Below are 24326 nucleotides of genomic sequence, written 5' to 3' on the forward strand. Positions count from 1 at the left end.
CTTCCTCAAAGCGCTAAGATGGCTTTTATATTTGGCAGTAGGAAGTACATTTCTTCGCCCCCGTGGGATGCGCAGTTTTTTAGGTAAACAGTAAAAGCGCAGGAATTCTCCCAGCGTGACCGCTCCGCCTGTTCCCTCTGCAGAGAGGGCGTGGAAGGAGAAACGGGGCTCTGGCGTGAGCACCTGGCCGGGTTCTGTGTCAGTAAAAGCGTTCAGCGAAGGCTCCCTGCGCAGATAGTGCGAAGGAAGATGTTTGTACGGAGCCGAGCAAGAGCCTTGGAGATAAGCCTTAGACACTTACGCGGTGGTTATTGTTCTCCACCCTAGATGAGGAAGAGGAGGAGGAAAATCTGGATGATCAGGATGAGCAAGGGAACCTGAAAGGATTCATTAATGATGATGACGATGAGGAGGAGGAAGAGGAGGAAGAAGCCAGTGACTCTGGAGACTCTGAAGACGATGTTGGCCACAAAAAGAGAAAGCGCAGTAAGTTGTGGGGTGGCTGTTAGTGGGCCACGGTGTTAACTCGCGCACTGCCCTGCTGGAGAGCAGAGCTCTCCCTCTGCCCTCGCTGTCGGCGTGGCCTGGGTGAGCTGTACCCTCCTTACTGCCTCGTCCGCTCCCACAGCAGTAAAGGGAGACTGTAACTCGCCTCTGCTTTCTTCTGTTAGCTTTTGATGACCGCCTGGAGGACGACGATTTCGACCTCATCGAAGAGAACCTGGGCGTTAAAGTCAAACGAGTGAGTCGTTTCCGCGCTGTTGCTAACGGCGTGGTGCGTCCTGGCACAGAGGGCGGGCCCCTGCGTGGAGTGTGCGAGCGGCGCCTCCAGTCTGCTGCTTTCCTTGACGAGGAAGAGCTGAGCGCTTGAAGGAAGCGCGCGCTCTCCTTGCCAAGGCAGCCGGGCACTGGCTCCTAGGGTTTGCCAAACGCTTTGTGCTTGTTTGTAACGTCTGCTGTGCTCCTCCCCTCCCACCTCTGCAACGCAGGTTCGGAAGAGCCCGTCTTCCGGGGACCTTTTCCTGTGTGGAAAAGTTACCTGCAGCACGGCTCCTCGGGAGCCAGGGAAGCCTGTGCTGGGCTCCATCCTGCTCCCCCTCCAGAGGGAGCAGAGGAAGTGCAGTTGTGGCCGGGCAGAGATGACGCGGAGCGTGAGCGTCTGTGCCGGGAGGCGTGTGCGCTAACAGGACTTCTTGCTTGCAGCAAAAATTCAGGCGCGTGCGGAAAATGTCCGATGATGAGGATGATGAGGAGGAGGACTATGGGAAGGAAGAGCACGAGAAGGAAGCCATTGCTGAGGAAATCTTTCAGGATGGCGAAGGCGAGGAGGGAGGGGAAGCTGTTGAAGCTCCTGTTGCTCCACCAGAAGAAGAGGAGGAGGAGGAGGAAGATGAATCCGGTGAGTATGGATGGCCAGTTGCATCTGAAGTTTGTCGTAGGGCTAAAGCACAGGAACCAAGTTAAGACTTCCACTGATCTACGGTTAACCAAAAGCTGCAGCCCTGTTGTGGTCAAGCTCTTGTTGGTCTGGTTAGTGCTGTCTTTAGAATTAAACGTTTCTGGGTAGCAGATTTAGTTTGTCTGTTAAACTGCTTTGTCCAGAAGCATGTTGCGTACCCTGAGGTGTTGAATGTCTGCTCTGAGCTCCCTTCAACATGAAAACGCTTCAAACAAAGAAAGTGGAGGCACGGTTTAGCACTTAGTAGCACTGTGCACGCCTGCCCTACTTGTGCTCTCGGGCATTAGTATGGCACCAGCAGTGGTGATGGGCTAAAAGAGTTGCAAAGATCCTTTCTGTCTAGGATCCAAAGCAGGAAGGCTTTTTTTTCTGAGAGCGTTTTCTGTGCACCGAGCTGCAGATAGCTGCCAGACGGCTTTTCCTGGGTTTAAAAGTTCGTTCTAGCTTGTAATTGTGGTTCAGGCTCCCGGAATTTCTGAGGCTGGTGAAGGAGATGCTGTGGGTAGCTGTGCAGACTGGCAGCAGCCTAAGCCTGTGGTGGAGGCGCACAGCTGCACTGGCTGAGCTGAGCTTTGCCAGAGGTACTGGCCGAGCGTGTGTGTGCGCGCTGACTGCTAAAATGGTTCTCCGTGTCCAGACATCGATGACTTCATCGTCGATGACGATGGACAACCTCTGAAGAAGCCCAAATGGCGAAAGAAGCTCCCTGGATACACCGATGCGTAAGTATTGATTGGAAATTGGCCCGGAGCCTTAGAAACAGTGCTCAGATTACTTGACTCTTGCAACTGCAATGTGATTCAGCTTGTGGGTGGATACTGCTGGTCTCCTTCCCCAAAGGAATGTGGTGAATTTAAACACGGGGCTTTTGGGCAGACATTTAACAAGTCACAGACTTCTTCCTTTCTTCCCTAGATTTCGTTACGGGAATGCCAAAGCCAGTCCCTTAAGAGAAGTATTTGCATGTACAGCTCAAGTATCTGTGTACCTATCCAGTTTTTTAGCTGAGATGCAAAACCAAAGGTTAAACTTAGGTGCTGTGGCCAGAACGATGTTTTTAACTGCATCGTGGGGCTGAAGGATAGTTTTTGCCTTCCAGTGCCTTGCAGGAAGCCCAGGAAATCTTCGGTGTGGACTTCGACTATGATGAGTTTGAGAAGTACAACGAGTACGATGAAGAGATGGAGGAGGAATATGAATATGAGGATGAAGAGGCTGAAGGGGAGACCCGCGTCCGACCCAAAAAGACCGCCAAGAAGCGCGTCAGTCGCCGTAGCATCTTTGAGATGTACGAGCCCAGTGAGCTGGAGAGCAGTCACCTCACAGACCAGGACAACGAGATACGCGTGACAGACATGCCTGAGAGGTTCCAGGTGAGGGAGGAGGGAACGGGTGTACAAACAGAAAGCGTTTCGGTGCCCGCTGAGTACAGCAGGCCTGGGACCTGCAGGCCAGCTTTCTCACCCGGCTGCTGCCTGGATTTTGGTATCTCCTTTCCCTGTTTGCCTATCCCACCTTAAAATGTGCGGGCTGAAGCTCCACATCCCAACATAACAGTGAAACTGAGTTGGTCTGCCTGTGTAAACCCCGAGGGGGTTTAGCACTGGTCATAGTTTCGCTCTGGCCACTGGGTGCCAGTGTTGCTCTCCTGGGTGCGGTGCAGGGCGTGTGCTCTGCTGAGATGCCCTTTCTGCTTGGTGCTGTTAGTAACCCCGTGAGCTGTACCTCTATAACAAGAGGACGCTGCAGTGCCGGAGGCTTGCTGGGGCTTTCCACCCTACAGCTGTGCCAGCCAACACAACTGTTCCTTGCAAGGCGTTTCTGTAACCCACTTTAAATAATCTGAGTGACTGCGATTTATACTGCTGTCCGTGTGGAGTCCCGTTTGTGCTGCTAGGAATCGTTCTGTTATCTCATATTTTTCACTTAATTTTGCCTCTTATTCAGTTTTTCCCTGGACAGTCAGTGTCCTTTGAACTCCCTTTAGTGTATGTTAATACAGTTCTGCGCAGAAGCTTGTTACCTGCCTTTGTGAAATGTGATGTCTGAAGCTGCCAGTTTTTCAAAGGACCCTTTTTTTCCGTGCCAGCGTGTACAGCACGAGGGAGTGCTGTGTGTAATGTCTTCTGGCCACAAGTTCAGATGTCTTCTCGTAGTCATAGATGTCGGTGATGGTTAGAGCAGGCTCCACCTGAAAGAGAAGTGGCTGGCCTAAATGCCCAGAGAGGGTTTGGAGCTGTTTTATGTTCTGTCATTCTGTGGCTGCAGCAAGAAAAGTGATAGCAAGGTTGGAGCAGGGGCAGACTGGAACAGAGGATGTAACTTCAAGGGACTTGGGAGTCCTGTAGGAAGCACAGATACCCTGAATCCTTCATCACAGAAGGCTACGCACCTTTGCAGGCTTTTCCACACGTCTTTGACAGACCTGTTGGCTTTTTTACCTACTGGAAAGCTGATGCAGATTTGCTGTTTGCGCAGGTGAAGGTGTTGAAGAGCTGTCCTCAGCATAGCCCTGTGGGTGTGGCAGCTACTGAGACCCCACGGCAATCTGCAGCTCAAAACAGTTGTTTCCAGGCTTCCTAAAAACGCTGCAGTGAGCCCTGGTGCTGCACGTGCCTCTGCTAATCCTGTTGTCTTTTCACAGTTGCGATCCATCCCAGTAAAGAGTGCTGAAGATGACGAGCTGGAGGAAGAAGCTGACTGGATTTACAGGAATGCATTTGCAACACCCACCATCTCCTTGCAGGTAAAGGGCTATGCCTGGGACTTCTGTCCTAAGATGGCTGGTGACTTGAAGGTGCTATAGATTTCTAGCCTGGAGACGTTCCAAGAGTTTGCTTAGAGAAACGTCGTGCCCAGGATGCTTTTGTATTTCTCTGGTTTTGGGTGGGTCACTTAACACACACGTCTTCATTTCCACGTTGATAAAAACAGGACAAAAAGCAGCACAGGGATGTTGCGAGAATAATTGTCGTAAAAGACTGAACGATCTCTGAGCCACTGTGCGCTTAGGGGTAAACTAATATTAGCTGCGATCTGCTTTTAACGATGGGTTCCATTGGCCAGATGCTGCTTCTGTGTTTTCCTTTAAGCCAGTCGTGCTTTTCTGTGGTCTAAAATCGCAGCATGTAGCTAAGCCTGTATTTCCAGCTAGCAGAGGGATCGCCATTTTGCAGCCTTAGCTTGGACTGCTCTTTTAAGCACCATAATGTGTTGCTTATCCTTTTAGGAAAGTTCTGACTACCTTGATCGTGGACAAGCCGCCAGCAGCTTCAGCCGCAAGGGGCCCAGCACCATCCAGAAGATTAAAGAAGCCCTGAATTTCATGAGAAATCAACACTTTGAGGTACCTCGTAACTCAGCTTCATTTTCGAGGCAAAGCCTGAGTCACCGCCTCCTTATCCAGGCAGGATTAGTCAAGGGGTTGCTGGAGGTATTTAGGGTAACAAAGTAGTCGGGTCTGAGGTGCCATGCCTGGTTGCCTGTCCTGTGACAAAATGGTGCTTCTCTGCAAAGTGCAGCTCATCTCGTGTGAGATGGGACAGCAGAGGTTTTAAGGCCTGTTCGATGGGGCTGCTATTGCCCTGTTTGCCTGATCCTGGACAAATTGATAAATGAGGTGGAGGAATTCCAGAGTCTCTTGAACCTTACATGGTCCGTTCAACCTGTCATCTCAGGTGTTACCTGATGCCACAGAAGCTCTTTGGTGCATGTGATGCGTTCTTTGGTGGAACAGTCTCGAGTTGCGTTGCGACTCGGTACATCTCCCACACTGCTGCCCCATCAGCTTGTTCTCCCCCGTGGGACAGGAGCAATCTCTGGACTCCTGGCTGCCAGGAGCAGCGCACTCTCCTTTTGCTCGGTGTTGACGAGTCTCGTTTCTGACCTAGGTCCCATTCATCGCCTTCTACAGAAAGGAGTACGTAGAGCCAGAGCTGCACATCAACGACCTGTGGAGAGTCTGGCAGTGGGATGAGAAGGTGAGGGGTGTTTTCATTACTTATTATCCCATCAGCATTTACTGTATCTTCCCACCTAGCTGGAGACCTTCTTTTTTTTTTTTTTTTAATCACTTTGCATCTCTGCTATCATGTGATATTAAAGGATTATCTGACAAAAGAGGGTGCAAAAAATAGTCCTTTCCCTTCACCAAGATCCTTTTGTGTAGTGACCTTTCCTGCAAGGAGTGCAAGTTCCTTTTCTGCTGTAGAGAAAATATCCTGAGATCCTGGGAGTGCCTCTCTAGGAGCCCCTGTTTGGGAAGGGAGGAGATAAACGTGACGCACAGCTACACTGCATTTCACTGGAGATTTCTGTTTTCTTGTTAGTGGACCCAGCTGAAGATCCGCAAGCAGAACCTGACACGTCTGTTTGAGAAGATGCAAGCCTACCAGTATGAGCAAATATCTGCTGACCCAGACAAGCCTTTGGCTGATGGAATAAGGGCCCTTGATACTACTGACATGGAGAGGTATGGTGCCATGACGGTTTTGAATTCGTTCCAACATGACTCAAAATGTGTACCAACCTATCTGTACAACACCGACCCTCTGGCCATTGCACTACGTTGATTTTAGCCTCACCACAAAGCCAGCAAAGAGAAATATTTAAAACTCCTTCAGAAGATGAGCCCAAGCACTCCTTCTGCCTGACCTGTCCCAGAGCAGGTTCCGTGAGCGCTCTGCCCACGGCTCTGCTGTGAGCAGGATGTAACATGCCGGCTTTGCGTGTCCTAGGCTGAAGGATGTGCAGTCCATGGACGAGCTGAAGGACGTGTATAATCACTTCCTGCTGTACTATGGGCGAGACATCCCCAAGATGCAGAATGCTGCAAAGGCTGCTCGAAAGAAGCAAAAGCGTATCCGAGAGGATGGTGAAGAGGAAGAAGGTTTGTCCCCAAACTTGATAAGTCTCCTAATCCCGGGCTGGTTCAAAATCCTGGTTCAAAAGAGTAGTCAGAAAGTTTGTTGAAAAGCCTTTGTGTGTGCACAGACCATCTCTGCGGTTCCCTTCCATCTCAGGTTAGTCCCAGGTCTTCCAGACACCTCTAAAAATGCTTAAAATCTGTCATACAGGATGTTATTTTTCCAAGGGACAGAATATCAACCCTCATGATGGGGTAGAAGCAAAGATCCAACTACCCTGATGTGTGTTTTAGCATACAACCCAGAGATACTGCTGTTAAAATCATGCAAAAGAGAGAAATTGAAGAAAAGCTAGCGGTTTTCAGGGTGTTTGTCTGACACTGAATAATTTTAAGGCTACTGTGACCTTTCAGTTGTGTTCATAGGATTTAGGGGCTGTGTTGCACAGTGTAGATTGTGTTTGTCCCCTTTGCTGTGCTGCTGACACACTGCAGCTGACAGTATGCCTCTGTAAAGAGGCCTTGCTAAACATACGCTTCCCGCAGGTGAAGGAGAGGATGCTGAAGATGATGAGCAGAAAGGGCCTGAGCTGAAGCAGGCTTCCCGTCGGGATATGTACACCATCTGTCAAACAGCTGGGCTGGGTAAGGGCTCTGCTCTGTCATGCTGAGCTCGTAGTGTGTTGTGGCCTAGCCTGCGTGCTTTTCTGGGCTGTGTGGCTTACTTGGAGGAGGAGGACTGGTAATTTTGCTCAGTATAGTCTCCAGTATCCTTCTCATCATTTTTGTGATTTTTTTTTTTGTTTGTTTCCCCACCCCAGACAGCCTGGCTAAAAAGTTTGGTCTGACACCCGAGCAGTTCGGAGAGAATCTCCGAGACAGTTACCAGCGGCACGAGACGGAGCAGTTCCCTGCAGAGCCCCTGGAGCTGGCCAAGGACTACGTGTGTAGGTCAGTGTGTGGGGATCCTCGCTGCGGGCCTGCGGGTGAAGCAGGAGAGAGGATCTTGGCACGTTCTCAAGTCTCAATGCTTAATGTTGCTTTTTTTTTCCTTTTAGTCAGTTCCCAAGTCCGGAAGCTGTGCTGGAAGGAGCCCGGTACATGGTGGCTTTGCAGATAGCCAGAGAGCCTTTGGTCAGGCAGGTCCTGAGACAGACTTTCCAAGAAAGAGCTAAAATCAACATTTCACCAACCAAAAAGGGGAAGAAGGTAAGGAAGGAAGCTCTGACTCTGTGGGTCAATTCGGGGAGGGATCTAAATAATACACAAATGTTCGTTTTGCATCTGGAAACTTCTCCCATGTCAGTGGCAACTCTGAATAAATCTTAAAGCAGTGTGTGAGCTGGGCTGTTGGAGAGGCCAGCTCAGCAGCATGCTGCGTTTTTAGTTACAGCATTTCATCAGACCTGATTCTTACCGTTGAGATGTTGCCTTCAGTTGTTGGAACAGTCTGTTTCTCGAGCTGGGAACAGATTCCACTGTGTCGTGCTGGGGAAGGAAACGTAAACTGGCAGGTGTAGGGGTGACGGGGTATTTAATGAAAACCAGTGTACGGTAGGGTCACTCCTTGTGAGTGCCCTGCCTGCATACTGACTCTCTCCTCTCTCCCAGGATATTGATGAAGCCCACTATGCCTATTCCTTTAAATACTTGAAGAACAAGCCTGTGAAGGAGCTGCGAGATGACCAGTTCCTGAAAATGAGCCTGGCGGAGGATGAGGCGCTGCTGACTATAGACATCAGCATTGACATGAAAGGAGTGGAGGGGTGAGTCCTCGCTGGTTGTGCCTTGGCAGAGCTCATTCATCCGGTGCTGCTGTGCTGTTAGAGCTCCTCTGTAACCCAGACTGCTCCTGGAGGTCGTGGTCTGGTGGTTTCCTGTGCCTTAATGATAAGCAGCCTCAGGGGGCTCGCTTTTATCACTGTCTTACTGAAAACTTTAGAAGACATCTGGCTTATTCATTTGAAAGCAAATTCTAAAGGCTTTAGGCTTTTTGTGAAAAGCAGTGCTTGTTTCCAAATCACCCTTGCTGTGTGGCTCCTTGGTTTCTTCCCTGCACATCTGAGCAGCCGCACTGTGCAATAAGGTAAGGGTGTGCTGCAGTGGCTGTGGGCTCCCCTGTGTCAGTCCTCTCTGCAGAACATTCAGCTGTGATCTGTCTAGCAGCATAGCTCTTGCACCTAAAGGAGTCTTGGATGGGAGGATTGGCTCTTCTCTGTACTTACCAGGTAGCTTCCTCAATCAGGTGCTACCATCACGTCCCTGTGCAGGAATCTGACGGTGGTGGCATCAATGCAGGCGTTTGGATCCTGTCTATATCTCCCCCTTTCGTTTTTTTGCAGTTACGGTAGCGACCAGACATACTTCGAGGAAATCAAACAGTTCTACTATCGGGATGAGTTCAGCCACCAGGTGCAGGAGTGGAATCGGCAGCGTACTATGGCCATTGAGCGGTCCCTCAACCAGTTCCTCTACGTGCAGATGGCTAAAGAGTTGAAGAACAAGCTGTTGGTGGAGGCCAAGGAGTATGTCCTCAAGGTGAGGTGGGGGACAGATGGGTTCGAGTCAGAGCTGGGGTTAACAAATGCTAAAAGTCCTGCAGCCTGCTGAGGATGGCTGCTCACAGGCCATATACAGGCACTTGGGAAGGAGGAGGGGACAGCGAGAGGTCTGAGTCAGGTTCTAAAGACAGAGAGTAAAGCAGATGTTTCAGTGGGAGGAAAAATGGGCTTTGTGTTTCTGGATACCTGGTCCTAATCCTGGCAGACTCTTCTGTCCTGCTGCCCTGAGCAGTCCCTGACCTTCCCTCTGGAGAAGGGCTATACCAGAGCACCTGCAGTGGATTTTCTCACTCGTGTCTCTCCTTCTCCGTTCTGCTAGGCTTGCAGCCGCAAGCTGTACAACTGGCTAAAAGTAGCCTCATACCGTCCTGATCAGCAAGTGGAGGAAGATGATGATTTCATGGACGAAAACCAAGGGAAGGGGATTCGGGTGCTAGGCATTGCCTTCTCCTCAGCCAGGTAGGAGGGGAGGAATCGGCTCTGGATCCGTGTTCAGCTTTAGCTGTCCTCTGTCTCTGAGTGATCTTTGTTTTGCAGGGACCACCCCGTGTTCTGCGCCCTTGTTAATGGAGAGGGTGAGGTTACAGACTTCCTCCGATTGCCACATTTCACAAAGAGAAGGAATGCCTGGCGTGAGGAAGAGAGAGAAAAGAAGGTGAGCCTTGGCACAGCTCATGTCTTGAGACTAGTGCCGTCAGGTTGCTTTTGGCACTGGGTGATGCGCTGTGGGCTGGTGAGGAATAACCAGTCTGAAGACAGCACAGGCTTTGTCACTCTTGCATGCAAGAATTCTGCCTTTTTTTTTCCACCCTGTAATTATCCAGCTGGAGAGGCTTTCAGTTAGATTGCAGTTCGCTCCTGCTGCTCCTCCTACAGGGAGTGACAGGACCTTGCCATTCTTGAGTTCTGTCGGTTGGGGTTTGTGAGCTTCTGTGGTTACACAGCTACAGCAGTCTTCTCCCCTTTCCCTGATCACGCTGTAATAGTGAAAGGCTGCAGGACCTACTGGAGCTTGGGACAGGCTTTTAACTTCCATTCCCTGCTTGTACTGCTATCCTGAAACACAGAAGCATGACAGCATCACTCTCTCCTCTGCACAGCTTTCATGTTTGTCCTTGCAGTTGTCTGCAGGGCCTCTGGAGAAGGTATTTATCTAGATCCATGTCGTGGTGGCAGATCAAGGTAGCAGTGAGGGGGGATTTTCCCTGTGAAATAGGAACCCAAGACTAGTAGCTGATTCAATGCAGAAACTCTCCAGCTTTTCTACTCTGACCTGTCTCGCCTTTTGCTTTCCAGGCACAGGATATTGAAACCTTGAAAAAATTTCTTTTGAACAAGAAGCCTCACGTGGTGACAATCGCAGGCGAGAACAGGTCAGAGCAAGTGTCTTTGTGTTCCTTCCACTTCCAGGTCTCTTTGCAGTCCTTTCCTTGTGCTCCTTCATGTGTCATTGTTTGTACAGTTAGCAGGAGGAGGAGCAGGCAGCCCCCAAAACAGTTTTTGAGTATGTAGCAAAGTGCAGTCTTGCATTCTTCCCTCAATACCCTTGGCCATCTCTCCCTAGGGATGCTCAGATGCTGATGGAGGATGTAAAGAGAATTGTTCATGAGCTGGATCAGGGGCAGCAGCTGTCCTCTATAGGAGTGGAGCTGGTGGACAATGAACTGGCCATCCTCTACATGAACAGCAAGAAGTCTGAGGTGAGCCTTCTGTTATTCTAGACACCTCTTAGTCTTACTCAGGCTGTCTCGGCCTCTGTTTATTGTGCTGGGCCAGCCTTGTGTCATCCACTGCCTCATGCGATCCATCTAGAAAGTGACATGCTGATCCCTGGGTTAAGGCAAAGCATCTTGTTTAGGTTTCCCTGAAGAAATTGGCACCAGCAGATGTACAAAGTAGATGTCGGTGCATTCTGAAATCAATTTTGTTCAGCTGAGTGGATGGGTTTGTTTCATTCCTAGTTACAGCATCATTCCTGTGGGTCTTTGATCTCAGTTCTCTTTGCCTGAGCACCAAATGCTTCCTGTGTTCCAGTTCTTGTCTGACGTCTTGGCATGTTGTGCTACGAAATGTGATTCTCTGGCCTCTTGCAGAATGAGTTCCGGGATTACCCACCTCTGCTGCGTCAAGCAGTCTCCCTTGCTCGTCGCATTCAGGATCCTCTCATAGAGTTTGCCCAGGTCTGCAGCTCTGATGAGGATATTCTCTGCCTGAAACTCCACCCTCTGCAGGTAAGGTTTTCTTGTAGGATTCTTGGCTAGGGGGGATCCATCTCTGGGAGGGGAAAAAAAAAAGTGGCCTGGGAGACCTGGGACTGTTTTCTGTCAAGGAAAAGTATCCCAAGTTGAACTGGTGCAAGTTCTGCCTGTTCTGTGCCACGTTCAGGCTACACAGCACCTTTTTTTCTGCCTTCTTTAGCTCATCTGCCTCCTGCCTGTAGGCTCTTCCCAGGGGTAACTCTGAGGTGCGGTACAGCACCTGAGAGCCAGTCTACTGCGGTTGGCCCCGCTTGCTTTATGGCAAAGCGTTGCACACACCCCCTTGCGAGGCTAATGCCTCTCCCTTCTGTCAGGAGCACGTGGTGAAGGAGGAACTGCTGAATGCCCTCTACTGCGAATTCATAAACCGTGTGAACGAGGTGGGAGTGGATGTCAATCGGGCAATTGCTCACCCTCACAGCCAGGCTTTGCTGCAGTATGTGTGTGGCCTGGGACCACGCAAAGGCACTCATCTGCTAAAGGTAAGGAGGCTTCTGTCACTGCCTACAAAAATAAAGCAGCCCGAGCAGCGTGCGAGTTGGCCTGATGGCAGTGCTGCGACGAGCTGAGTCAGAGTTCTGCGTGCCAGATGCAGCTGACAGCTCCGTTGACGGGTTTTCATATGTGTTACCTCACTGCGCCTAACCCCGAAGCTGTTTGCGGACTTGTGTCCGTCACAGACCCACGCAACTCAGCGGATCTGTCAGTACTAGCTAGCTCCTGAACTCACAGGAGCGGATGCACTGTCACAGTATCAGGACGCCTCCATACTGCAGAAAACACAAGGCAAAAAGCCAACGCTTTTCCTGCGAGCTGGAGCTGTTCCACGGGGAGTCATCTCCCTTCGTGCGGTGTTGAGACACAGGCAGAGGGCAACGGTTAATGATTTGTGATGGTCTCGGTTATGTCAGATGCTTTGAATACCGCACTGTCCAGTGTGAATCCTCTGCTTTTCCTGGGAAATCCTCAGGTTTGAACAGTAAAACTTAATGCTGTTTCCTCTTTCTCCAGATCTTAAAACAAAACAACACACGCCTGGAGAACAGGACCCAGCTGGTTACGATGTGTCACATGGGACCCAAGGTGTTTATCAACTGTGCTGGCTTCATCAAAATTGACACAGCGTCGCTGGGCGATAGGTGGGTGTTGGGTTGTGTTCAGTGCTGCACAGGCTGTGAAGTTAAATGTGTCACAGGCTGAAACAGTCTCGTTCTGTGGAGTCCATGTTCCTAGGAGTTTCTGTGTGGCCCCTCTGATCTCCGGCCAAGTTCAGGTATTGCTGGTTATTAATCTGATTCTTAAGGGTAGCTAAACGTGTCCAGCAATGTGAGCTGCGGAACATTAATTATATAGCTTGCTATGGTGTGAAAGACCCTTTGTGGTCAAGAGGAACTAGACTAAAACCAGTTGTTCCTTAACTTTCCGTAGTCCTTGTGCATGTCCGTCAGTGACCCGTATGCACTTCTGTTTGGTTTCTGCCTAGTCCTACCAACAGTATTTTATTTTTCTGAAGTTTGAGAATAGAGGCGTAAATCAGCAATTCAGCTTCCTCATAGCAGTACTGGTGAATTTGTAGAGCATTAGGTTACTGGTAATTGAACGAGAGTTGTGTGTTTGGAGGACAGTGATAACCCATTTTCTAAGTCTTCAGCTGCCAGCTTTGTGCAGAAGGGTCACTTGTTGGGAACGTGTTTTTTCTAGGGCTGCCACAGTATTTTTTTTGCCTTTGAAAAGCAGTCTGAGCAAGGACACCTGGCTGAATCCTTACGCTGAGTGATCCAGCCCTACTAGGTGCTTGGATCTTGCAGGACGCAAGTTGCAGAGGTGCAAGGGCAAAGCAAAGACTTCTCCAAACTGGATGCAGGTGGCTGCACCACCAGTTGGCAGTGTTTAACTTGTATAAGGAAGGAAACTTATGGAGCTATGCGCTCGTACCGCACCTATAGCACACTGAGTCATCAAGCCTACGTAGCATCCCAAAGCCTGGCTATGACCTTGAGGCGCAGGAACTGCAGTCTGGAATTTGCCTTGGGTCCCACTGATTTATCAAGGAAGAATTCTTTGTGTCCTGTTTAAAGTAGTTTGTTCCTTTGGGGTCAGTGGTGGCAAAGCAGCCACGCAGCCAACAGTGATGGTCAATAACGTGATTCGTGTTAGGCTGAAGGAGCTGACTCTGGAACCCTGCAGAGTCCTTATCTGAACACGTCTCTGGTTTTATTTCAGTACTGATTCCTACATCGAAGTCCTAGATGGTTCCAGAGTCCATCCTGAAACCTACGAATGGGCAAGAAAAATGGCAGTAGATGCCTTAGAATATGATGAGTCAGCTGAGGATGCTAATCCTGCAGGAGCTCTAGAGGAGATCTTAGAAAACCCCGAGCGACTGAAAGACCTGGATCTTGATGCCTTTGCTGAAGAACTGGAAAGACAGGTGTGCTGGGGATTCCTGGTGCTGAGAGACAGGGGAAGCTGTGCTGTCCAGCTCAGTTTCTTAGGTTTTGTAGCTGGTGACCTTTGTCCTTTTTAGGAGATGAGCATTTATCTGTTGCCATTTTAAAATTTATAAACAGCTATAACAAGTATTTGGTGTCTGACAATGGCGTGTAGTAAATGCTTACAGAAAGTATGCCTGGGGAAGGGAAGATAGAGTAATTGGGCTGGTTTTGTCCCCACTGAACTTATTTTTTTCTGAATTTAGTAATAATTTTGACCTCCTCAACATACTGTGACTAAGTCCTACAGTTTGATGATACACTGTGCAGTCCTCTTTTTTTTTTTTTTTTCTAAATTTGGTGTTTGAGAACTTCTGTGAATTCTTTCGTAACTTATACTGGATTCCCTTTTCACCTCCTTCCTGCCACTTACGGCTTTATAACCCTTGAATACCACACAGGGCTACGGTGACAAGCATATCACTTTGTATGACATTCGAGCTGAACTGAGCTGCAGGTACAAGGACCTGAGAACACCATACCGTTCTCCAAACACAGAAGAGGTCTTCAACATGCTGACCAAAGAAACTCCAGAGACTTTTTATATAGGTATGTCCATGTTCACTAAGAGGGCTCTGATGATTGTTGCCATCCTAAGTTGATTTAAGATGTGTAGAGGTGGGGCAAAGGGATGTTGTTGAGGGTGACATCAGGACAATGCTGAGGTTACATGTGTGTGAAGCAGCTTTTGTGTACCTGGGAAGTCTCCTAACGCCTTCGTACACATCTGCCTTACATCAAAGTAACTGTCTGGCCCTGCAGTTGGCTTTCAGTTCTCCATTCTCTCTTTTCCCTCATCACACCACAGGTAAAATGATCATCTGCAACGTGACCGGGATAGCCCACAGGCGACCACAAGGAGAAAGCTACGACCAGGCAATACGGAACGATGAAACTGGCCTATGGCAGTGTCCTTTCTGTCAGCAGGATAACTTCCCAGAGCTCAGTGAGGTAGGGCTGCTTCTCTCGCTGGCCCTGCCTTTGACAGGAGTGCCTCAGCAGACTTGAGCATTTTGTAGGGGTGCAGTAGCCAAGGGCTCTTGAGAAACAAGGTAACAGAGCCAAGATTATGTCTGCAGTGCCCCAGGACCCCAACCTGAATGTGACCTTTGATTGCAAATATAAAATGTTCCAGTTTTGACTAATTGCCTCAGTATGGATTTGACGGGTCCTTTATGGATCTTAGTGAATTGAACTAGGAGTGAAATGGATTTGGGGATAAGCTGGCCAGTTCTTTGCAAATACATAAAGCAGGCTTGTTTGTGGTCTAGGATTGTGTTTTACGCAGAGAAGCTGCCAGTGACACGGAGAACAGAAGTTTGTTCTGCCACCTTCACAATTTTAAGAACTTATCTGGACTCCCTGCTGCTTAATGCAGCTGTACTTTAGGTCTCTCTTCCAAACATTTGAATTCCAGCATTGGTAATCAGTGACTTTAAAGTCCTATAGTGTTCGTTAGAAACCAGCCCTAGCTGCAGGCTTCTGTTGAGGGTCTAAAAATATTCTGGCCTTCCTGGTTGCAAAGTCCCATCAGTTCTGCTCAGTTTAAGTAGGAAGACCGTGTTACTGGGTAGCTTTCATTGAAGTCTTCTGTCCTCTGCCCTTCCACACGTCTGTGCTGGCTGTGCCTGTTTGCTGACACAGCTTTTAGACTTGTGTGAGTGTGAGCTGCCCGGGTTATTGTGTTTCCATGCTGACTGACTTTTTATCTTTGCCTTGCTCCAGGTTTGGAATCACTTTGACAGCGGTTCCTGCCCAGGTCAGGCCATTGGAGTGAAGACACGTCTGGATAATGGCGTTGCTGGCTTCATCCCAACAAAATTTCTTAGTGATAAGGTGGTCAAACGGCCAGAAGAAAGGGTGAAGGTATGAAAGCAGTGAATTTTCGCATACGCTGCAAGAACTAGAAGAGCGTGGAGTCAATGGCAATAATTCAGAGTTTGGTTAATGCTGTTCCCTAAATGGTTTCTCAAACCTTACTTTTCATTGAAGGACTTTAAATCAGCAGCAAGTTCAGGTTCTGGTTAGCGTCCCTGTCCCACAGTGCAAATCTCTCTTGGCAGCTGGTAGAAACCATGTTAATCAGTTAACATGTTGTACTGTGGGAGAATTTATTATAGTCTGGGTTTGGGAGACCAGAAGGCATTCTAATGCGGAGCTGCCCTTTGTTTCTGGCTTTCTAAAGGGTTCACAGAACTGCTGTTAGTTAGATATGCAGGGTCTGTTTCCCTTTCTCGTAACTTTTTCTTCTTATGCAATTCATTTGTGGAGGTCGTCAGAGTTACTGGTCTTGTTCAGGACAGGGACTGGGGTTCTGAAAGAAACAGAATCACGTATTTCTATCACATGATAAAATAGGTTTAACATCTTTGCCATCTTCTTGGATCCCCTGACAGTCCATGCAGGTGATGGATAATCCTGTAAGCACAGAGATCTCTTAGCAGCTTTTTAAAGAGACATTGTTGACTTCAGCACGGTTAACTGGAGTAAGACATTGCAGTTTTTGTGGCGGGATTTTCCGTTTCCCATTTAAGTAGAGTAGTCTTTTGGGCGTCTTCCAGTCTGTTTCTGAACAGACATAACTGCTTTCTTGTGCATCATGAAGTCCGGTTTTGCTGCTCCCGTTGTTAAAGATACCTGAAATAGCAAAATTCATTGTCCTCAGCTTCCAGACTTGCAGTGTTCAGTGTGACGTGGGGTGTAGATATTAGGTGCTAGAGAACTGCCAGCAAAAAATGTCTTTAATCTCTTTTGATTCTAGTCGTCTTGGGGATCAGGTGATTTTCAATTGATATCGAAGGATCACTTTTAAAGGTGGTATCGGTCTGAAATATGTGAGGTGACTTGTACTTCATTGGCAGCACGACCCTGCACAGACTGCTCTGTAACGCAGGGTGCCTGGCATATCAGCCACGCCTGCTGACCAGCTGTGCATGACCCTCTCCTGCAGGTGGGAATGACTGTTCACTGCAGGATTATGAAGATCGACATTGAGAAGTTCAGTGCAGATCTGACCTGCAGGACTTCTGACTTGGTGGATAAGAACAATGAGTGGAAACTGCCTAAAGACACCTACTATGACTTTGACTCTGAGGCAGCAGATCACAAACAGGAAGAAGACCTGAAAAGAAAGCAGCAGCGAACAAGTGAGTCTGTCCTTTTTCTCTCCCCTGTGACACCAGCCTTCCCAGGGTGCTTTAGGAGAATAAGCACAATTAGATGTGCGCTTGGAATAAAGCAGTTCCTCTTGGAAGCCTAAATGCTCCTCTTTGTCCCCTAGCGTACATCAAGAGAGTAATTGCTCACCCGTCATTCCACAACATTAGCTTCAAGCAAGCTGAGAAGATGATGGAGACCATGGACCAAGGGGACGTGATTATTCGGCCAAGCAGCAAAGGGGAGAACCACCTTACTGTCACCTGGAAGGTGAACGATGGGATTTACCAGCACGTGGATGTCCGAGAAGAGGGCAAGGAGAACGCTTTCAGTCTGGGCTCCACGCTTTGGATTAACACGGAGGTAAGAGCCCTGCAGAGCATGCCTGGGAAGGATTTGGTGTGGCAGGAGAAGTACCTCCTTGGCAGGAACAGGTTGGCACAGCTTTTCTGTCCTTGCAGCTGCGTTCAGGCTATTGCAATGGACGTTACTCTCCTTCTTAGACTCTTTTCACTCAAAGCATCCAGCCTTGTTGTGCAGGATGACCAATAGCTGTATACTAGGATCAGAGTTCCTCATCACGCACCCTAAATACCTCGTTAAATGTGTTTGTCCAAAGGAGTTTGAAGACCTGGATGAAATTGTCGCTCGCTATGTCCAGCCTATGGCTTCTTTTGCCAGAGACCTGTTGAATCACAAATACTATCAGGATTGCAACGGTGGAGACAAGAAGGTGAGCCCGTCCCAGGCTGCGGTAGCTTGTGTGGGAGATAAATAGTTTTCTTTGTCCCAGGGCAGATCTTAAACTCTTTGAGTCTAGCGTGAGCTGCTGGACTGAGCTCTGATCTTCCTTGTCGCTTGGGGCTTGGCAGTCACTTTCCAGCTCTAGGTTTCAGGGAGATTGTCTAGGAGCAATGGAGTCAGGATGGGTTCCTGCACTGGGAGTGTGGAGGAGCACCTACAGTGCTGTGCCAGAGCCCAGCCAGTAAATGTCACTGGAAGAGATCACTGGAGAGAGTGCTTCTCTCTGCAGATTTGTGATCAGAACCAGTAATATGCGGTGCCTGGGCTAAGTCTCCCAGGCTGTGGTCTGTCTGCTCACAGAAACCTGCTCAGAAACAGTGCCGCTGGTGGTCCTTGTCGGATTGTTGGCATCAGGGCTGGGGAGAAAACGGACTGAAAATAGCATGGAGGGAGATATCTGCAGGTTCTCTGTGTCGCTAAAAATGTAGGCTCTCCTTGAGCATTTCTTTTTCTCTTTCTTTCTCTATTAGAAGCTGGAAGAGCTGCTGATAAAGACCAAGAAAGAGAAGCCAACATTTATTCCCTACTTTATCAGTGCCTGTAAAGATCTACCTGGCAAATTCCTCTTGGGATATCAGCCTCGAGGCAAACCAAGGTAAATGAGAGGCAAGCCCAGCAGCTGGAGCTGAGTACTGCCAGTACCACACCTGGCCTTACTGCTGCCAGTTTCTCTTCCAGTTCTGTCAGTCTCACTATAAGTCAGCCTTCACCAGAGTTTGTAGGCCTTGCCTGTCATGCCTGTTCCTATTGTTGCCTGTTAGCACGAGGGTGCTGTATGGAGGCAGGTATCTGAAGCAGCCTGTGATCTCTTGTGCTCTCCTGCATTCACTGCTCCTCCTCACAGGATAGAGTATGTGACGGTCACACCAGAAGGATTCCGCTACCGGGGCCAGATCTTCCCTACTGTGAACGGACTCTTCCGATGGTTTAAGGATCATTATCAGGACCCTGTTCCAGGTGAGCATCCCAAAACCTGTGTCTCGGCTTTCTGTTTCGTGGGTGTCACGTCGTAGGGGCAATTCTGTGTTCTTTGTCCCTGAAATGTGTTCTAGGATTTTCTATACCTGGAAGGTTTCAAAGCGGTGCTCAAGTTTTTGTATTCCATGGACCTGTTAAGAGCACTCCTAAGAATTAATCTTTTGGCCACGTGGGCCATGTAGCAAAGGAATTGCCCCTTTCCCCTCCTTTAGCCTCTCCCACTATACAATCCTGCACACGCCATGTCCTGGTAAAACTGCACCTTGCCAATACAAGTGTTTCCAACATTATTATTTTTTTTTTTTTCAAATCACGAGTTCCAGACCAATAGCTGCTCTTCTGGGAGAACTAACCCGTCCCCCTTGGCTTCTATTTTACACAGGTATTACCCCCAGCAGTAGCAGTCGGACCAGGACTCCAGCCTCCATTAACGCTACTCCAGCTAACATTAACCTGGCAGGTCAGTGCAGGCTTCTCCTGGTGGAACTGGGGTGCGAGGTCCTCCTCCAGGCTCTGCGCTGTCTAACACGATGGTCCTTCTTGCAGACCTGACCCGTGCAGTGAACGCCCTCCCGCAGAACATGACCTCCCAGATGTTCAGTGCCATCGCTGCCGTGACGGGCCAGGGGCAGAACCCAAATGCCACCCCTGCACAGTGGGCATCCAGTCAGTATGGCTACGGGGGCAGCGGAGGTGGCAGCAGCGCGTACCATGTAGGTGTCACTTCTAAGCCTTGGGGACGAGGTGCTGCGTGGCTTCTTCCCACCGCTAGAAACCATCCCGTGGGGATTCTGCTGGGCTGAGGGGTTGCTCCTTGCCAGAGATCCTAGCTGCACCCATACTTCTGCAGAGGGGAGCCTGACAGGGTTCTTGGACCCGATCTCTTCCTCCCCTGGCTGAGGAAATGAGGCGTGTAACCCAGTCCTGCTCTGGAGAGAGTTGAAACAAATAGCAAACTGGCCAGGCCCCCAAGGAATGTGGCAGGGTAGAGAGAAGGGATCCAGCGGTGAAGGCACACAACCTTGTGATTGTGCCCCTGAATCGCCAACGTGAGCTGCCAGAGGAAGAGATTAGCTGGGAAACTATGCGCTGAGTTTGCAGGGCTTTTCAGCTCAGCGTGCTAATCTCCAAGCTGCACCGGCAGGCGAACACCTCAGCCTGACCGAATACCCAGGGGCTTTGCAGGGAGTTGAACAGTTTCAGCTCGTGCTGAAGCCTTTCCTCATGCACGCTGGTGCCTGCCTCCCCCCGGCACACACTGCCAGCTCCCTGGCTGACCCTGAGGCTAAATCCAGCTGCGGAAGGACTGAGTTGTCTGGGTACAAGAAACACGCCCTGCCATTAGATCTGATGAAGAGGCGCTGCAAGACAAGGCTTGCAGGGAGGAGAGATTCTCTTTTGGACCACCTTGGGAGGCTTTCATGGAGTTTTGCAAAACAAGTGTTGAGCTGGGGATAGGCAGGGACTGTGGATAACCCGATGTGTTAAGCACCAAGACAATCTGAAGGAAAAAGGAGATGAACAGGCAAAAAGACGAAGCAAACAGTGAGCCAGCCAGCTTGGGATCTGGGAGGGAGCCATCTCGGGAGCTGCCTTCTCTGCAACCCACTAGGGCAGAAAAATAAGGGCAAGTTCATCTGTTCTTCATGTCCACCGTAGGATGTTTCTGGATCTCTTGTGCCCATCTCTCTTGTGGTCCTTACCTTTGTTTGCTTTGAACATCTCTCCTTGTACCCTGTGTGGGATGAACAAAGAAGGGTGGCTATTTTATGACTGGAGGCTCTGGGGGAGGAAGAAGCAGGACCCAGAAATGTCCTGTGCTCAGCAGGGTGCTGCTCCTTCTGCCCTGCAGCCCCCCATTCCCTAGGCTGTGATCTCTGTGAACCTCTTGTTGTTCAGATGAGGGGCTCCAGCAGGCCTGGGAGCGTGCAGCAGCCTCCCTGGCGAGCAGGGCAGTGCAGAGCACGCCAAACCTCTGCCTCGCAGCCTGGCAGGGTTTACCCGCTGTCCTCTAACAGCCTCTGCTTCCTGCAGGTCTTCACGACTCCAGCACAGCAACCAGTGGCCACCCCTCTGATGACCCCCAGTTACTCCTACACTACCCCCAGCCAGCCGATCACGACCCCCCAGTACCAGCTGCAGGCCAACACCACACCCCAGTCCACCCAGTCCCAGACACAGTCGCAGCCATCGTCCAGCTCCAGGCAGAGGCAGCAGCCAAAGTGAGTGGCGCCGGGTGCACGCATCTGCCTGTGTCACCTGCTGGTTGCTTTTGTGGATTTCCGTGGAAGCAGCACGGTGGGGTTGTCTCAAATCCTCCCGCGTGGGATCTTTTGGAGAGGGAGGGCAGGGAAAGCTGCTCTGGGCTTGCTTTCTGGCATGTCACACCTCCTGATTCTGTCGTTACAGGACCAACAGCCACGCTGCGATCGACTGGGGGAAGATGGCCGAGCAGTGGCTCCAGGAGAAGGAGGCTGAACGGAGGAAACAGAAGCAGAGGTTGACTCCTCGCCCGTCCCCCAGCCCCATGATCGAGAGCACGCCCATGTCCATCGCCGGGGACGCCACGCCCCTGCTCGACGAGATGGACCGATAGGCTGTGCTGGACCTGGTCTGTGACCTCCGCTCCCTTCTCTCGGAAAGGGAAGGGAGAGCGAACAGTTGAAAACAACTTCCCTTCCCTTAGCCACGTAACTCCTGTTTTATACGTCATGAGATGGTGGGAAATGACTCTTGGTGATGTGCACCTGAGCGAACGAATAGACTTGGCAGGGCTGGTCTAAATATATATATACTATATATATATAAATATATCATAGGAAAGGACAACTGCAGTGGCCTCTGCGTTCCAGGTCCCTGGTTCACCACTCGGAAGCTCGGCAGAGCAGTTACAAGGTCAAATGAGTCCATCCTTTTACGCGCACAGCAGTCTGCTTTCACAGCGAAGACCAGGAAGCAAACGTAGCTGAAACTGCAGACCACTGGCCTGGAGTGAGCCTGTTTTCTTTGGATTCTCCCAAACCCTGACTGTCGGCTCTCCTCGTCCAGAGCGCGCGAAGCAAAGTCACTGGGGTTGTGACAAGCTAACCAGAGTTCTCAAAAGGTTTCTGTTGTTGTTTGTTCGCTCCGTGGTTTCACGTGTAACAGGCTCTGCAAAGTCTGTGCCAACCCCCAGGCGTGTTCGTAGGGGTCTCGCGCAGCAGCTCTGGGGGTAGGGGTCTTGCCGGAGAGAAACGCAGCTGTTGTACCAAAAGGTTGCTCTCCTCTGGCTTCTTTTGGATCAATATTTATTTAGTTTTTTGGGTTTTTTTGTTTTGTTTTGTTTTTAAATCAGAGTGCGAAGCGAAACCCCAGGCACCAGCAGCTTTCCCAAGCATGGGCCAGACACTCGGGCTGAAACGCCGCGAGAGCAGCCGCTCGTATGGCGGAGGGGGACGTAAAGCAGCTGAGCGCATGGCATCCTCCTCCGCGTCTGCTTAACCCTGCCCACTTGTAACCAAAAGGGGTGAATAAATAGTGTTTCTACTGAACGCTACTCGAGAGGTTTTCTGTCTGCACCCCGCGCTGCCTGCCTGCCCTCTCCTCTTAGCCCCGGGTTGGCCGCAGGAGCAGAGTTCAGCGCTGAAAGCCGCCGCTCCTTCCTCCTTTGTTGCTTGGAGTTGCCTTCTGTGTGCCGAAACTTTCATGGAGAAGCTGGTTTCTGTTGAGCTGATTAAAAAAAAAAAATTGTTTTGTTCTGATGTATTGTATAGAGACATCATGCACGCGTACCGGCACCTCGCAAGGCCCGCACGTCTCTCACTGGCTGGGGGAGGTACCGGGGGCCTGGGAGGGGGCAGATGATGCGGATAACTCCTGTTATAACTTCTGTCACGTCAGGAACTGCCAGCGCTGAGAGGCATTTCTGAACTGGAAACTTTCTGCTGCACACACTTTCCCCTCTCCTCCTTTGTTCGTAGGGATTTTCTATGGAAGCAGGGTCTTTGTTCCTCCGAGTGCTCCTGGTTAGCCTCCTCTTCGCTAGGAAATGAGCAAGAACAGCAGCTCCGGATAAACAAAGGTCTTTTTTGCATGTAAATGCTCCTGAAGAATGGCAGCAACGCAGGAGAACAAAGCAAAGCAGTTTCCAAAGAGAAATGCAGGTCCTGGCTTCCACGCCATCTCCTCTGGGGTGCTGGGGGCTGACACGGCCATGTCCCTCCTGCAGCCGCAGGCCGGGATGGGGCCGTGCCGGGGTGGCTTGCAGGTGTACTAACCTTGTGCTATTTTTTTATTTTATTAAATGCTACGATGGGAATTTTACCAAGGATGTCTCTGACCCGTACCGGGGGGCTAGTTGTGCATTGTCGGCTCCTTTTCAGCTTTGTTTTTAGTTTCCCCGTACCGTCAATAAAATTCTACTTTTGGGAAGCTGCCTGTAAGCTGTCTGTGTTTCAGCACTGGTGCTGCGCTTGCCCCAAGGGCTTGGCACCCGTGAGCGGTGCTGCTCGAGGGCGCGATGACTTGGTGCAGCCTCAGTGTTTCCTCCGTGGGCTCTCGTGCTCCTTTCAGTTCAGGGACGTGGGATCGCATCCGCTCCTCGGGCGCCTCTCTGGGAGCGGCGGGGTTGGTGCGGGGCAGCGCTGCCCTCCTGCTGGACTCGTGTCCTGTCCCCGAGCACTGCCCTCAATTCAGGCACCCCGTTACCAGCAGGGGAACGAGTCGGGCTGCCCGAGCAGCCTGCGATTGCTGGCTGTGCCTCTGCCTTTGTCCCAGGGCTGGAAAAGCTTCTATTGTCCCACACCCCAGAGCTCCTGCAGTGTGTGAAGTCTCCGGGGAAGGACGGGGGGCCCCTCTCCTCCCCGAGCAGCCCACCCCGGCTCCAGCTCCCCGTGCGGCGATGCTGCGAGCTGGCCGCTGCGTTGCCTCCCCAGTGGGGCGGCAGAGGTGGCATCGTCTGCACTGAGCACGTCTGCCCCTGGTCCCCGTGTTGTGTTTTGGGGTGGGAGAGGGGCTGCTCGGCCCCATGCAGCTGCTTTCAGCCCCACAGCTGGCTGTGGTGCGTGTGACCAGCGTCGCATATGAGCTGCCCTGCTCCCGGAGGCAGGGGCCAAGCCGGCGGTGCGTGGGGTGAGCTGTTGGTGGGGCTGGAAAAGGAGGTGCTGGTGCTGAGCACCTCGCTCCCAGCCTGGGAAAAGGGGGGTCAGAGCTGGGGCGGTGCCGTTCGGTCATTGCTGCTCCCGGGAAATAACACCCCGGGGAGCTGGAGCTCAACCAGCTGTAGCAGGGATCCCAAACCCCCAGCCCTGCAAAACGGGGGCTGTGCCCTGTGCTGAAATGGGGACAGGAGCTGGTGTCCTCCCTCACCAGGGACGTGACTTCACCATCCTCAGGAACATGAAATGAGCCTCCACGAGTGCTGGGGAGTACCTCAAGCCCCTTCAGACCTTTTCTTTTTTGCACAACCCTGCAGACCCTCGGGTTTTCCCTTTCTCTGGGGCCCTGTGGGGCCATGCATGGGGACCAGCAAAGTGCCCGCAGGTAGGTCAGGCAGCAAGACCCCATTCCCACCATCCCCAGCCCATCAGCGGGCTTAACCCGAGGCTTTCCCCTGTGGCACTGCCCCCGGCGTGCTCCTTCCTCCCTGCTCCACACGGCTCCATCTGCTCGACGCCCTACTTTATTAACACAGCGAGGACCCGCGCGGGGAGCCGGGTCCGCGGCAGCGGGGCTCACGCAGCCTCCGGCTCAGCTTTGCTTTTCAGCCTCTTCTTT

The 24326-nt window shown here is 50.8% G+C and overlaps 1 protein-coding gene across 1 annotated transcript; it reads left to right on the top strand.

The window, feature by feature from the left end:
- Window positions 1-332: 332 nt before the first annotated feature.
- SUPT6H (SPT6 homolog, histone chaperone and transcription elongation factor) lies at window positions 333-22982 on the top strand. The gene is made up of 35 exons (XM_050714771.1): window positions 333-486; window positions 672-742; window positions 1204-1399; window positions 2097-2181; window positions 2559-2832; window positions 4104-4205; window positions 4689-4805; window positions 5350-5439; window positions 5788-5930; window positions 6196-6347; window positions 6870-6968; window positions 7145-7274; window positions 7382-7532; window positions 7935-8089; window positions 8666-8861; window positions 9204-9343; window positions 9422-9539; window positions 10181-10257; window positions 10449-10584; window positions 10978-11115; window positions 11457-11624; window positions 12154-12281; window positions 13366-13573; window positions 14036-14183; window positions 14443-14585; window positions 15360-15500; window positions 16585-16780; window positions 16915-17153; window positions 17410-17523; window positions 18065-18189; window positions 18439-18551; window positions 18955-19032; window positions 19119-19285; window positions 20607-20794; window positions 20982-22982. The coding sequence occupies exons 3-35, from the start codon at window positions 1228-1230 to the stop codon at window positions 21166-21168; spliced, it is 4818 nt and encodes a 1605-aa protein (XP_050570728.1). The 5' UTR covers window positions 333-486; window positions 672-742; window positions 1204-1227; the 3' UTR covers window positions 21169-22982.
- Window positions 22983-24326: the final 1344 nt, after the last annotated feature.

This window comes from Cygnus atratus, chromosome 20, assembly GCF_013377495.2.
Source record: "Cygnus atratus isolate AKBS03 ecotype Queensland, Australia chromosome 20, CAtr_DNAZoo_HiC_assembly, whole genome shotgun sequence".
NCBI lineage: Eukaryota > Metazoa > Chordata > Aves > Anseriformes > Anatidae > Cygnus > Cygnus atratus.

Coding starts and splice junctions, on each gene's coding strand:
- SUPT6H (XM_050714771.1), top strand. CDS start 1,228: ATGTCCGATGATGAGGATGATGAGGAGGAGGACTATGGGAAGGAAGAG. Junction 1,400..2,096: donor GGAGGAGGAAGATGAATCCG/GTGAGTATGGAT, acceptor CTCCGTGTCCAG/ACATCGATGACTTCATCGTC. Junction 18,190..18,438: donor CAGCCTCGAGGCAAACCAAG/GTAAATGAGAGG, acceptor TCCTCCTCACAG/GATAGAGTATGTGACGGTCA.